This window comes from Rousettus aegyptiacus, unplaced genomic scaffold (genome assembly GCF_014176215.1).
Source record: "Rousettus aegyptiacus isolate mRouAeg1 unplaced genomic scaffold, mRouAeg1.p scaffold_m13_p_14, whole genome shotgun sequence".
NCBI classification, from domain to species: Eukaryota; Metazoa; Chordata; class Mammalia; order Chiroptera; family Pteropodidae; genus Rousettus; species Rousettus aegyptiacus.
In genome coordinates, this window is record NW_023416289.1 from 43,158,242 (window position 1) to 43,171,529 (window position 13,288).

The following is a 13,288-nucleotide window of genomic DNA, read 5'->3' on the forward strand; positions in this document are numbered from 1 at the left end:
ACCGGTCTGTCCAGCCGTCCACCCCAAGGACGGGAAGCCTCCTGCCCTACCTCAGACACCTCAAGAAAGCAGAGTCCACACGTGTGTAACTGAGATTTATTCACAGCAGGGAAAGGACAAGGTCGACAGAGCCGTAGCAGGGACAGCGGGGAGGCAGGGCACTCCTGCAGCTCAGGCCTCCTCTGCTGCCTTGGGATGCTTCTGCCGCAGGTGTTTGTCCAGCGTGGCCCGCAGGCCGAAGGGCACACGGCAGTGGGGGCACTCGAAGCGGGCACCCCCGGGCCCCAGGCCATGCATACGGCGGTGGCGGTTGAGCTTGCTGCTCTGGGCGCAGGCGTAGGGGCACAGCTCACAGGCATAGGGCCGCTCGCCGGTGTGCGAGCGCCGGTGCACCGTCAGGTTGCTGCTGTTGGCGAAGTGCTTCCCGCAGAACTCACAGCTGCCCCCAGAGCCACGGCTCTTGCCCACCGGCTTTGGCGTCTTCTTAGGTGACATTTTTAGACTCTGGGCAGGGTCAGTTCTCTCTTCCTTGATGACGACCTGACAACCGTCCCCGCCGGGGCCCACCTGGGCCCCACCACCAGGAGCCCCAGGTTCTTGCACGCCTGCTGTGGCGGCAGCTCCAGCCCCTTCCCCACCACTGCGCGGGACGGTGCTGGCTGGGGCGGCGGCATGGGCCGCTGGCTCCGGCGGGGCGGTGGAGGCCTGCTCCTCACTGGCGCTGGCCATGGTGGGGCTCTGGGGCAGCAGCTGCTGGTGGGTCTTCTTGTGGCGGTTGAGCTTGCTGCTCTGGGCGCAGGCGTAGGGACACTGGTCGCAGGCATAGGGCCGCTCGCCCGTGTGCGAGCGCATGTGCACCTTGAGGTTGCTGAAGGAGCTGAGGGTCTTCATACAAACGGGGCAGGTGGGGCTCCGCCGGGGAAGGCTGCTCACCCGGGGGCTCTTGGCCTCTACTTCTGGCCCCGACACTGCTGACACCGCAGACACGGCCGCGGCCACCTCTGCCAGGCCCAGTAGTGGGGTCTCTGGGGCCTCGGGTTCTGTCTGGTAGATGGCCATTCCGTGGTCCCACTGGGCGTGACGCAGCAGCTTCCAGGCCCTCTCGAACTGCCGGCCGCAACGGAGGCAGATCAAGGCCTTCAGGTCCTCGAGTTCTGCAGAGAGAAGGGTCAGGTGTTAGTGTGGTGGGTCAAAGGCATGAGGGTTACACGTCACAGCTGCCAGTTAGGGTTGGGGAAAGCTGTTTAGGGCCTGAGGACAGATGCTCAGGGAGGCGGATGGACACATAAGAAGCAAAGAAAATCTAGTGGGTCGTGAGGCCATGAGGCCATGAGGGTTTTCTGTGCTTGAAAATCTTCAAGAAAAAATGAAAAGTTAAAATGGGGTGGGAGCAGGGGGTGGCGTTCCAGAAGGCCATGCTGAAGAGGTGGCCAAAATCAGTATGCCAGGCGCTGAGCTAAGCCTCAGTTTACTCTCACAACTTTCCTTCACGACAGGAAATAAAACCTTCATTTTCAGCTGGTAAAATGGAGACAGACATTTCCATTTCTCCAAGGTCACACAGCTTGGAAGGGGTGGTGGCCCTGCAGTTTCAACCCAGAAACCTGGGGAGTGGGAGAGGGATTTTCAAACGTCGTTGGTTTAATAATAAAAACTGCTCTTGATGACTGCGTGGGTTTCTGTCAGGACCCACACGCCTGGTTCCATGCCCTACAGAAGAGGCCAAGGTCTAAGATAGGGGAGAAGGCTTAGCAGCCACCTACTGAGGCAAGGGGGCAGCAAGCTAGTTCTCCCACCTCTACACAGACCCCCCCCCCCCAATCTGATATTTTCTCTAGGTCTTCCAGACATTATCAGTAAGGTACTTCCTAGATCCACTGCCACCTCTTAGACGGAGGTGGCTTTCCTGACACAACTCCAGGATCCAGGATCAAGAGCTCAGGCAGAGGCTGGAGAGAGTCCACTTGGCCTGACTTCAGTCTGGCTCTCCTCCCTGGCTGTGGGATCTCGAGCAAGAAATACCCTTCTCTGAGCCTGTTTCCACGTTTGCTAGCATATGGGGGTCCTAGGAATCCTCTCTCTTTGAATAGGGTACAGCTCGAATTGGGTTCTTGTAAGCCCTTAATAATCCTCCAAGTCTAAGAATCTCGGTGATTTGCTCCAATAATTCCATCACAGACCCTCTGTCACTACAGGACCCTTCCTCTGGCCCAGCCCAGAACATAATTCCATTTCTCAAAAGTCCCAGGAGCACATGGGTGGGTGGGGGGTGGGAGGGTCTGGAAATCGCACATCTGGATAAGCGCAACAGCCAATGTTGATCAAAAGTTCACCATGGGTCTAGAACAATGTTAAGGGTTTAATGCTGTTCCAAGAGAAGGAACCCAGGTGCCCAGACACTTAGGACCTGGCTCAAACCAGGGGCTTCCCAGCAAGCAGGGCTGGGAGATTCCGTGTGGGGGAGGGGAGGCCAGAAGCCCCTTCCCTAGCTCTGAGCAAATGCACCAGCACCTCAATCACCAGTGATAAAGAGGTGGAAGAGGGTGCCAACACCCTCTTTCCAGCTGGCCTCAGCCCCCCTCCCCCAGGCCACTGCCCTCCCCAGAGGTCCCCACTACTGCCACAGTGGTCCAGCCACCTGGCCAGTTATTTCTGGCCAAGGGGAAGGAGAAGTGAAACCAGATTGGGGGGGTCTGTGTGTGGCAAATCCCCAGACCAGTCTTCTGGGGCTGGCCACACCCTGTGGGCTGCCCTCCTTCTCTGCCCAGCCCCGCCTCCCCACCCCCACCCCACCACTAGTCCCAGCCCTAGGACAGGGCAGGCCCTGGCCACGCCTAGGCTGCACCCGAAAGGGGAAGTAGTGCTCACTGCCCCGCCTGTCCAGTACAGCCCCTTCTCCCACAGGAAGCCGAGCCCTTGATCTTGAGAGGGGTCTGCATCCCGGCTTTACTCACCTGAGACCTGGCAAGGGTTGGTGCCCCTATAGAGCTGACAGCCCAGCTTCTTGTGGTCCATGAAAGTAGTGATGGCCTTCAGCGGGAAGGCCTGCAGGCAGCGGCCGCAGGTCAACATATCTGGGTGTTTGTCGGTCCACGGCTGGCGGCCTGCAGGGAGGAAGTGGGTGGTGAGCGTGAGGTGGGGCCAGGATGGGGGCTGGGGGTTCCAAGCGAGAGAGGGGAAACCCGAAGGTCAGAAGGAGGCCAGGACCCAGCGACGGAAATACGGCAGGGGCTGGGGGGCGGTGTCCGGAGGAGGGGGTCCCACCCGAGAGAAAGGGGAGGGTGGTGGGGCTCCAAGCAGGGGGCGCTCACCGTGAGGGTTCGGGATCAGAGGCATCCACGGCGCCCACTGGTTCCGCGCGCTGAAGGCGTGGAGGGGGCCGCCGGCGGGCACTGGGCCAGGGGAGTGCCGGGGTTCGCCCTCGAGCCGCCCCGGCGCGGGCACTTCCTTTGGGGAAAAGGGACCCAACGCCAGGGCCTGCAGGGGCCAAGGGTTCGGCTCAGGCTTCACATCGATGATTAGGTCCCGCATCTCCGTCTCGTCGTCTGAGTTGGCGGCGGGCGCGGGGTCTACTCGGCGGGGCGTGCAGCCGGCCTTGCGGCGGGACATGAGTCGTGGCCCAGACGAGCTGGCAGGCTGGCGGGCTGGCGGGCTGGCAGGCGGAGGACGAGCAAGCTGCGCGAGTTCAGAGCGAGGCGCTCAGGTGAGTGACTGCGGCGACTGGCCGCGAACTTTTACACGTGCTAGCCCAGCCTGTGGCTCCGCCCACCGGGGCGGGGCCTTATGGGAGAGAACGGGGCAGCCCCGCAGGGGCCCCCCGCCGGCGGCCAAACTCAATCAGAGCCATCCATGCTCACTGCGTTCGCCTTATTGATCACACCTTAATGTCACCGACATCACACGGACAAGCAGAGAAACAGCTTTTCCAGATCCCGTTTTTGGGCTGATGAAACTGAGGCACAGGGTCTCCACAAACACCCCCAAGCGAGAAAATGGTAGGGACCACGTTTCTAACTGGGCTCCTAACAGTCATCTGGACTCTTTCAGTAAATGCATTACAATAAAAATTCACTGGACAAACATATCGAACGCCTACTGTTTATTAGGGGTACAGCAGTGAACTAAACAGACAGTCATCCTTGACCTCCCAGTTTATTGGTTGGGGAGACCACTTCAACAATAAGTGTAAAATCCAGAGTGCCTACCAGAATGACAAGTGTGGTGTGTAGGCTTGGAGCCAATAAAACTAGGAAGGGCTGTCAAGGGGCAGGGTGACTGAGATGGGGTACTCAATTTTCTCCCCAGGCCAGGGAAGGGTGTGACAGCAAGTGAGCCTGCCAGCCTCTGTGTTCAAGAATAATAAGGAGGGGTAGGGGGCCAGGGAGAGAGGTAAGGGGGTGATTGCGTTTTGTGAGAAAATGGAGTCAGCTCCAAGAGGGTCTTCTTCTGACGACTTTCAAGGCTTTGGTTTTCAGAGTCGTGAGCCTTGGGAAGAGTTCGAGCAGAAGAGGTTTGCGATCAAACCTCTATTTTGCTACTACACCTGGAAATGCCACAAAAGCCAAATAGCCAACTGTCTTAGCTCCCTTCGCTCGGGCCTCCTAGAACTTCCCTCCTTAAAGCAGCCCTCTCAGATCACATTTGAAGTGGCATCAACACCCTGCCCCACCCTCCAGCCCTTACAAGTTTTCTTTTCTTCCTGGCACCAACCACATCATAATACAGAACAGTTTCTTGACAATCCTCTCCCTTCCTCCCACCCCGCACAAGTCCCCTGAGGTCAGGGCCAGAGTCTGTCCTGCCAGGTGGGTCCCCAGCCCAGTGCTGAGTGAATTTCACATGCTAATCTCCTGGAGTGCTGCTTCAGGCCCCAGGGTTCCTCATATTGTTATTCAGGTCTTGGCTTGATTGTCCTCCTGAGAGCAGAGGGCCTCCCCGGCCACGGTATCTAAAGTAGCTCCACCCTACTGAAGGCCTTACAGATTGTACTCTATGACCTCCATCTGTCCCCAGTTCCCTCCCGGGCCTCAGTTTCCCCATCTGTTGTTACCTGAGGTAGCTTCTTCACCACTACCTTCTTCTCTGACCACCCGATTAAAGAAGCTCATCTACACTGCCACCTGCTCCTATCCCACTACCCTTATTTTATTTCTTTTACATCACCCATCAAGCCACAAAGGATCTTGTTGAGGTATTTCTCATGTATATCCCATTCTACCCCTCCCAGCTCCCCTATAATGTAGGTTCTGAGAGAGCAGGAGGGAAGTGTATCGCATTCGCAAACAGAGCCCCAATTCCTTCAAAGTTCAGTCAACAAATATGTATTGAGCTCCTGCTACGCTCATTCTTTCAATGGATATTTGCGGAGGGCGTGTGTGCTAGGCACTAGACCTTAGGGATCCAGTGGGAAGCAGAGACCCACAAGACCCCCACCCTTAGTAAAACCTAGTGGAATAAATGCATTCTATCTGAGCCCAGGCCTGCGAGCTTCCACAGCACCGCAGGCCAGCCGCTCCCCTCTCAGGGCTTCGGTGTCCTTTGTGAAATAGGGCTGCAGGGAAATGACCGCCTGGGGTCCACCCCAGCTCCTGCTCTCCAAGGGTTTGCTCCTGGTGCCTGGCTGCCCGGAGCATGATCTCAGTTTCAAGTAGGGTAAGTGGGGTTGGAACTGGAGGTGAGGGATAGGAGTTCGCACGTGTAGTGGGGGTGGGGTGGGCAAGACCAAGCTCTGCCCTTAAACCCTCTTGGGAGCCTCAATTTCTTCTTCTGTAAAATGGGCATTCTGGACGCGCCCCACCTCGCAGACGGTGCTTCAGATCGAAGCGTGCGGCCACGGTCGCCGGTCGGCGGAGTGATGTCCCGGAGCTGTGCTGGCTTCCGAGCCCGCGAGCCCGCCCGCGACCACGTGGGGCGGCTGAGGCGGCTGGCGGAACGCAGGCTCGGCGGTTCGCTGCCCGCCCGAGCCTCTGCAGGCGCGGCGCCGGCGGAAGTGGGGGCACCGACCGCGCGGACCTCGGTGAGTGCGGGGTGTTTGGTGGTGGGTGGGTGGCGAGCACTTTCGCTTGCCTACCGTGGGGCGAGACTGCAGTAGCGGGAAGAGGCAGGTCCGCGCCTTAGGGCCCTGGCAGCGGGGACGTTCGGGTCCCCGCAGGTCTGCACCCGGGACTCCGGTCGGAGCGCGGGATCCGGGACGTTCCGGTGCCAGGGGTGGGGTGGGGAACCGGGGAGCGCGGAAAATAAAATTGACCGTGGTGATAACAGTAATAACCTCAGCAATCGGCAGACACCCGCCTTTCCCGCGGTGGGATCACTGGCCTGATCAGAGCAGGGGGGTGGGGAGAATGTCCACCCCAGGGCGGAGCGGGGAGTGGGATCCTGGGGGTCGGGAGGACCTACTTAGTTTAAGAAAAGGAGATGGGTGGCCAGAGAGGACTTGAAAGGAAACTGACCGGCCCAGGGGCCAGAGGGGAGGGGAAGGACTAGGTTCTTGGGATTCCGACACTTTCCGAAGGCCCCTTTGAACTAATTTGCATCCATGGTGTGTGTCACCACCTTGGTTAACTAGGTCTGGTGGCTTTGTCGTTATCCTGGTAGCTCAGCTGCTTCCCTACCCTGGCCGCTGAAGAGCTGGCTAAATTATTTACCGAGCTGATCCATTTTCTTGAGACTGAGCACTGAGGCTCCAGGGAGGGAGGTCTGTGAGTCTCCTGTGCCTGCCATTGACCCAAGTGATGGGCTCCTGAGTCCAACTCATTAATATGTTTTTCCAGTAGTGGGGGATGGGTTTGGACGTCGTTTCTGAAAGAGAAGGAATCCTTGGCTTGGAGACTGAAAGGATAAAGGAGTCCAGGATCTGGTCACCAGAGAGACTAGATAATGCCTGCTTCAGCCTTCTCGGGCACACCCTATGCGACTTTTCTCAAACCAGTTTCCTCTCAGGTCACACCTTGGCCCCATACCTCCAAAGGCTGCCCTGTGCTGGCTGAAGAAAATCTGCCCTTTTGCACAGGGCAGGGGCGATGGCCCCGCTCTGTTGTCACACCCACCTAGGTTCGCTCCCTTTTCCTGCTGCTCACCAGCTTGCAGCCAGCAAATGATTTGACATCTCCCAACTCCAGTTTCCTTTTCAGGAAAATGGGGATTGCACTAGATCTCCATTCCCCTCCCACCCCGCTAATGGAGAGAACGAGGCCCTGGCCCACCCTAATTTATTTTATCCAGAGATTTAATGTAATTCTTCAGGCACTTGCTTAATTTTCATTGGCCTTTCTTAAATACTAATCCTGGAGATGAAGTTATTTCTCTTAAAACACTCAGGTGTTACCCTAGGTGGGGGGAAAGGGCCCTGGGGGCTGATGACCCTTGACTAAGCTTGGAGTGCAGTGGTCATTAGAAAACCTATATATCCCATTAATCCCATTTACTGTGGTCTTTCCCTTCAGGCAAACACCTGGGAGCCTTTCTGGCCCTGACATTTCCTTCAGTCCATCAGCCAATAGTGAGGGCTCTCGACTTGCAAAATATGTCCTAATCTGACCACTTCTCCCACCCTCACTGTTCCCACCCCATCTCAGGCACCACCATCATCCACTCCCGACCAGTGCGGTGCCTTCCCCACTGGGATCCCTGCTTCTCCCTTTGCCCCCCACTGTCCTTTCTCCATGCAGCAGACAGAGCGATCCTGTGAAAACCAAAGTCAAGTCCTGTTCCTTCTCTGCCCAGAGCATCCCATGGCTCCCATCTTACAGAGTAGAGACCCAAGTTCTCACCATGGCCCCCAAGGCTTCTGCCTTCTGCCCCCGACCCCAGCTCCTCCACACTGGCCTCTCTGCTAAGCTTCGGAGTCACCCTTACATAGTCTGCATTTGCTGTTCCCGCTGACTAAAAGGCTTTCCCCTTAGATCTCCATATGACTCACTTCTTCATTCCATTTAGGTTTGTGCTCACAGGTCACCTTATCAGAGAGATGTCCCCTGAGCCCCTTCCTTCTGGAAACTACCCCCACCGCCCCCGGGCTGGACCAGGCATCTCCTCTGGGCTCCTGAGGCCCTCAGGCTCCTTCATTCCTGCCCTGCCCACTCTGGGTCATCATTGTCTAGAGACAAGTCTGTGTCACCCACTGGACTGTGAGCCCACAAGGACAGGGCTGGGCCACTTCACTTATAGCTGTGTCCCCAGCACTGCCCCGCCCCCCCCCCCCCCCCCCCCCGTGAGCCAGGCACAGAGCAGGCACTAGGATAATGTGGATAAGTGAATCCTTACATTCCTTCAACAAATATTTACAGAGCTTTCCCTGTGTGGCAGGCCCTAAGAGGGGCTGGGGCTGGAGACCCGAAGTAATCGGACGCGCGCCTTCTCAGAGGCTTACATTCTGTGCCGGGACAGACAGTGCGCAGGAAAACATCCACATTTTGTCAGGAAGAGATGGGGTGAAGGGGTAACTGTTTTCCTCCCCACAAAGCTGGTGCTTGAGCGGTGACCTGAGTGAAGGGAGGGAAAAAGGTGAGCCATGTATATGGAAATACGTAGAAGTCGCCCACCTGGACGAGAGGTCTAGGCAGTAAGAACAGCACGTGCAAAGTCCCTGAGGTAGGAATGTGCTTGGCCTGTTCAGGAACCAACAACAACATTGAGCAAAGGGCGGAAGGCTGGGAGATGACGCCAGAGAGCTGAGGCCTTGCAGCCTTTGTAGGGACTTGGGGTTTTGCTTTGGAGGAGGTGGGAGAGGGGAGGGCTCTGAGCAGAGGAAGGATGTGATCGGACTTAGTTCTAATAGGATCCCTCAGCTGTGTGGGGGAGAGACTGGGGTGAGGGCGGAGGCTTGGAGGCCAGTGGGCAGGAGGTGCTGGTAGCTGGATGATGAGAGGGCAGGGGTTGGGGATGAGAAGTTGCTAGATTCTGGGCACATTTTTTTCTGAGTGCATTTTGAAGGTGGAGCTGACAAGCTTTACTGACGGCTTTTTAACGTGGGTGGTGGAGAACTGGAGGAGTCTAGGACACTGGAATGTCCTTTGCCCGTGGAATCACCAACCTCCCCACAGAGATTCTCCCTTCTCCCAACACTCTAGAAGGTCCTTTTTATGCTTTGTCTCACAGACAAGGAGCCAGAGCAGCGAACCTGAGGCCGGGCTCCACCAAGGCCAGGCTCCCTGCGTCCACACCCTTTTCCTCTCCCCCGCCTGTGGTAAGTTGTGGTTCCACCACCTCTTCTTGCATGGCCCATGAGCTAAGGCTGGGTTTTACATTTTTAAGTGGTGGAAAACTTTAAAAAAACTATGCAGCCTGTGAAATCATATAAAACTCAAATTTCAGTGTCCCCACAAGTTTCATTGGAGCACAGCCAAATTCATTGTTTACATTTTGTTTGTGGCTTTCCTGCTACTATGGCAGTGTCGGGACAGTGACCCTATGGCCCATGAAGCCTAAAATGTTTGCTATCGGGCCCTTTACAGAGAAAAATACTGACTTTTGCCGATAAGGATTCGATTTGGGCCCCCACCGGGGGGGGGGGGTGTGACCAGTAGGACATGGCAGCTAGTTACATAGGGACCTGAGAAAGGTCTGGGTAGGGGACAGACGGTTTGGGGATAGGCAAGGGCGTTTGGATTCCCCAGGGGGAATCTACCATTTTTTTAAGGGACGGGGAAGCATTACAATACCTCCCTTCCTTTTTACAATTAGAATTTAAAATTTATTTGAATAGGTTATAGAAACACATGGGACAGAATACAAAAGGTACCAAGAGGCAGACAGCTCGAAGTCTCCCATGGGGGCTCTTCGTGGGCGGAGGGACAGAATGACGGGTGTTCACAGTTTTAGGGATTCTATCAGACTGCCCTCTTTGAGGCTGTCCTAAGTGACACCTGGCCACAAGGGACTGAAGATGTCCCTCTACAGCTGCACCAGCACAATGCTCTATCATCTCTAATCTGGGAGGTGCAGACCCTCTAGCTCTATAGCTTTAATTTGCATTTCTCAGCTTCTCAGTGAGGTCCTGAATATGTCACATACTCGGTAGCCATCTTTGTCCTCCCTCCACACCTGGTTCTCAACTAGAGTAATTTTTTTTTGTCCCTCAGGAGACATTTGGTAATATATGGAGATTTTTTATTTTTTATGACTTTACTGAGATGTAATTTTCATACCATGATATTCACCAATGGAGACCATTTTGGTTGTCACAACTTGGGGTGGCGGTAGGGGGCACCACTGAGTGCTAAAACCCTACACCTTCGCACAAGACGCGCCCCCGCCCCCCCCATCCCCCGCCCCACAGCAGGACAAACAGTGAACCAGCCCAGTGTTAATAGTGCAAGGTTGAGAAACTCTGGTTTGCAGTCTTGGCTCTCTTCCCTCCAGGGTCCTGTCTGGCAAGGAGCTCCCAGTTGAGCTGCAGAGACAGCAGGAGCCTAAGGAGAAGAAGGAAATCTATCACCTCGGGACTGTGAGTGACCCCAGGATGGGACGCTGGGTGCCGAATAGTTATCAGTTACTTAATTTAATCACTTTAGAGAGAAGGGGACTGAGCCGCAAAGTGAGGCAGCTGCCTGAAACATGGATCCTCTCTCTCCCTCCGTCCCCGAAGCCAGCATTGCCCTGTATGCAATCATCATCCTAGCAGTGGTGCTTACTATGTTCTAGGCGAGAGCTAAACAGTGTGCATTTGTTGGGTCGTTTAGTCTCCATGACCACCCTGGGAGATGGGTCCTTCTATCATCTCTATTTCACAGATGGAGAAATTGAGACACAGAGCAGTTAAGCAATTTACCCTGTTCACACAGCAATACTAATAACAACTGTAACTGACTTTTTATTTTATGGAGAACCTGGTGTGTACCAAGCCCTGTCATGCACAAACCTGCTGAATCCTGATACAAGCAGAGGTGGCAATTGGCGCTCTTTCTCCATATAATGCTAGAAAAAACTATCTCTTGCTTGAGATCGCCCAGCTAAGCACACCTGGGAGCTTAATCTTCACTGCATTCACTGGCATGGAGCCTGGTCTCTATGTCACTTAGCCTCCAGGAGGTGCGGCTACACTGGGGATTAATAGTAAGGTCACTGCCTGGGGAAGCAGCCATCTCGCAGGAGAGAGAGACTATAAGCAGAACAGTAAAGATGTCTCGGAAGGGTCTGTGCTGCAAAGGTGATGAAGCTGGCTGAGGGGATGGAGAGGGATGAAGGCAGATCTTTACGACAGGGAGGTCAGGGAAGGGGGAAGGGAGGTAGAGGCGGAGGGAACCGCAAGTGCTCGGGGCCTGTGCAGGCATGCTTGAGGACCAGCCAGGCGGCCAGAGTGGTGGCCAGTGCAGCTGGGGAGGGGGTAACCTGGCAGGATCTGGAGCACAGGGGCTTGAGGGCCTGTGGTGAGGATTTTGGCTTTGACTTAAACCGTCTGAAGGCTCTGAGTAGAGGAGGGATGTGATCTGGCTCCTGTCCCTCTGACTGTGGGGAAGAGGGGAGGGGTGTGAAGGTGGGAGGGGAGGGGGAGGGGGGCAGTGCACAGTTGACTTGAATAGTACAGGCAGGAAGTGATGGTGGCTGGACCAAGATATTAGCAGTTGGGAGAGTGAGAAGTGTCAGGCTGTGAATATATATATACACACACACACACACACACACCCCTCCAACACACACACAGACTTTATCTTTTATTTTTGATGAATTTTGGTAATTTTTTTTTTTGTAGAATGTCCCTCAATTTGATTAGATTGATTAGACGGGATTATCCCTCATGATTAGATTTAGGTAATCCATTCTGTGTAGGAACACCACACACCTGTGTCTTGTCCTCTGCATCTCTTCAGGAGGCACAAGGTGTCTGTTCCATTACTGCACATGGTGGCTTTGGTGCCTAAGCGATGGAGTTCGCTAGGTTTCTCCACTATAAAGTTACTCTTTACAATGAATATCTTGTGACGAGGTACTTCAGGACTATGTAGATATCTCAGACCTCATCAGACGTTCCTCCACAAGTTCTAGCATCCATTAATGATTTTAGCTGCCACTCTACAGTAAGGAAGAATTTTCCTTCTTTCTCTATTTATTTATAATAAGCATGGACTCATGGATTTCTATTTTATTCAATGGGTTGTAATCTGTAATTATCATAATTTTAATGTTCAGATCATTCCACATTTGGCCAGTTGGAGCCCATTTAAGCTGGCCCCTGTGTGAGGAGTTTATTTGGGAGATAGCATTCCCTGATGGATTGGATGGGCTATGGGTGAGAAAGAAGAAGAGGCAGGGGTTGATTTTTTCAGCATATATTTATGGCCAGGAACTGGGGATAAAGCTGTGATAAAAGCGGACAGAAGTCCCTGCTCTCCTGGGCCTCACAAATGGTGTCATTTCCTGGGAAGTGGGGACTGGTGCAGAGATGATTCAGATTTCAGGAGTGGGCGGTCAGGAGTCATGTTCTGGACAGGCTTAAGGGGAAAGGTGGTAGACAAGTCCGGGTGTCCAGTCCCCAGTCCCCCCTCTTGCTGTTATCCCACTTCCCCATGTAATGATTCCCTGTTCTTCTTCACCCAACAGCCGGGACGATGCAGACTCCACTAACCAGTCCTGTGCCTGTGCTCCGGCTCCCCCGGGGCCCTGATGGCTTGAGCCGAGGCTTTGCCCCCGATGGACGCAGGGCCCTCCTGAAGCCAGAGGTTCTTGAAACCCTGGAGTCCCCCGTAGTTTACGAGTGTCGGGAATTCCAGGAGCAGCGGGCCCGAGCTGCCCTGCGGGAGCGCTACCTCCGTAGCTTGCTGGCCATGGTGGGTCGCCAGGTCAGCTTCACCTTGCATGAAGGTGTGCACGTGACTGCCCACTTTGGAGCCACCGACCTGGACGTGGCCAACTTCTACGTGTCACAGCTGCAGACTCCGATAGGTGTGCAGGCTGAGGCACTGCTCCGGTGTAGTGATATTATTGCATACACCTTCAAGCTCTAAAGACACTATTGTGGTCACCTTCTGCCTTAGGCCTGGCCACAGATTCCCAGGCCTCCAACTGTTCAGATCTCTGGGCCTCCTAAAGTTTGGAACTCTCTTCGAATTGAGCCAAGCTCCAAGCAACCCTGGCTTCCTGGGACCTCCGGGGTCTGGTCCGTAAAATTCTGCAACCCCAGGAGTTCTGGATCCCGTTGAAGAGACTGCTCTACCTCACAGAACTCTGGACCGTAAAAAATGTGGACCTCATGCCAGTTTCTAAGGACTGAGGAGGGGGTACGGAGAGGGGGACGGCAGTCAATGGGAATAAAGGCAAATTGCAGAGTGGGAAATTGTTTATTATAGAAGTT

General features: G+C 54.9%; 2 protein-coding genes across 3 annotated transcripts; one reads left to right on the forward strand and one right to left on the reverse strand.

Annotated features, from left to right (window-relative positions):
* Positions 1 to 80: 80 nt before the first annotated feature.
* Positions 81 to 3,701, reverse strand: ZNF296 (zinc finger protein 296). Its single transcript, XM_016150282.2, has 3 exons — positions 3,312 to 3,701; positions 2,955 to 3,104; positions 81 to 1,154 (listed from the first exon to the last, which is right to left on the reverse strand). The coding sequence occupies exons 1-3, from the start codon at positions 3,607 to 3,609 to the stop codon at positions 172 to 174; spliced, it is 1,431 nt and encodes a 476-aa protein (XP_016005768.2). The 5' UTR covers positions 3,610 to 3,701; the 3' UTR covers positions 81 to 171.
* Positions 3,702 to 3,714: 13 nt separating this feature from the next.
* GEMIN7 (gem nuclear organelle associated protein 7) lies at positions 3,715 to 13,270 on the forward strand. Of its 2 annotated transcripts, XM_036232531.1 has the most exons (4): positions 3,715 to 6,016; positions 8,286 to 8,437; positions 9,097 to 9,184; positions 10,360 to 10,447. In XM_036232531.1, the coding sequence occupies exons 1-4, from the start codon at positions 5,774 to 5,776 to the stop codon at positions 10,387 to 10,389; spliced, it is 513 nt and encodes a 170-aa protein (XP_036088424.1). In that variant the 5' UTR covers positions 3,715 to 5,773; the 3' UTR covers positions 10,390 to 10,447. The 2 variants fall into 2 exon arrangements, with proteins under 2 accessions (XP_036088424.1, XP_036088425.1); XM_036232532.1 differs by lacking the exon at positions 3,715 to 6,016 and adding an exon at positions 12,538 to 13,270 and having other exon boundaries at positions 8,286 to 9,184; positions 10,360 to 10,444.
* Positions 13,271 to 13,288: the final 18 nt, after the last annotated feature.

Excerpts from the sequence above, each read along its gene's own strand:
- ZNF296 (XM_016150282.2), bottom strand. The coding sequence starts at position 3,609 with ATGTCCCGCCGCAAGGCCGGCTGCACGCCCCGCCGAGTAGACCCCGCG. Across the intron at positions 3,105-3,311 it reads TCTGATCCCGAACCCTCACG|GCCGCCAGCCGTGGACCGAC; the intron begins GTGAGCGCCCCC and ends TCCTCCCTGCAG. Across the intron at positions 1,155-2,954 it reads CAACCCTTGCCAGGTCTCAG|AACTCGAGGACCTGAAGGCC; the intron begins GTGAGTAAAGCC and ends TTCTCTCTGCAG.
- GEMIN7 (XM_036232531.1), top strand. The coding sequence starts at position 5,774 with ATGGGCATTCTGGACGCGCCCCACCTCGCAGACGGTGCTTCAGATCGA. Across the intron at positions 8,438-9,096 it reads GGAAGAGATGGGGTGAAGGG|ACAAGGAGCCAGAGCAGCGA; the intron begins GTAACTGTTTTC and ends TTTGTCTCACAG. Across the intron at positions 9,185-10,359 it reads TTTCCTCTCCCCCGCCTGTG|GGTCCTGTCTGGCAAGGAGC; the intron begins GTAAGTTGTGGT and ends TCTTCCCTCCAG.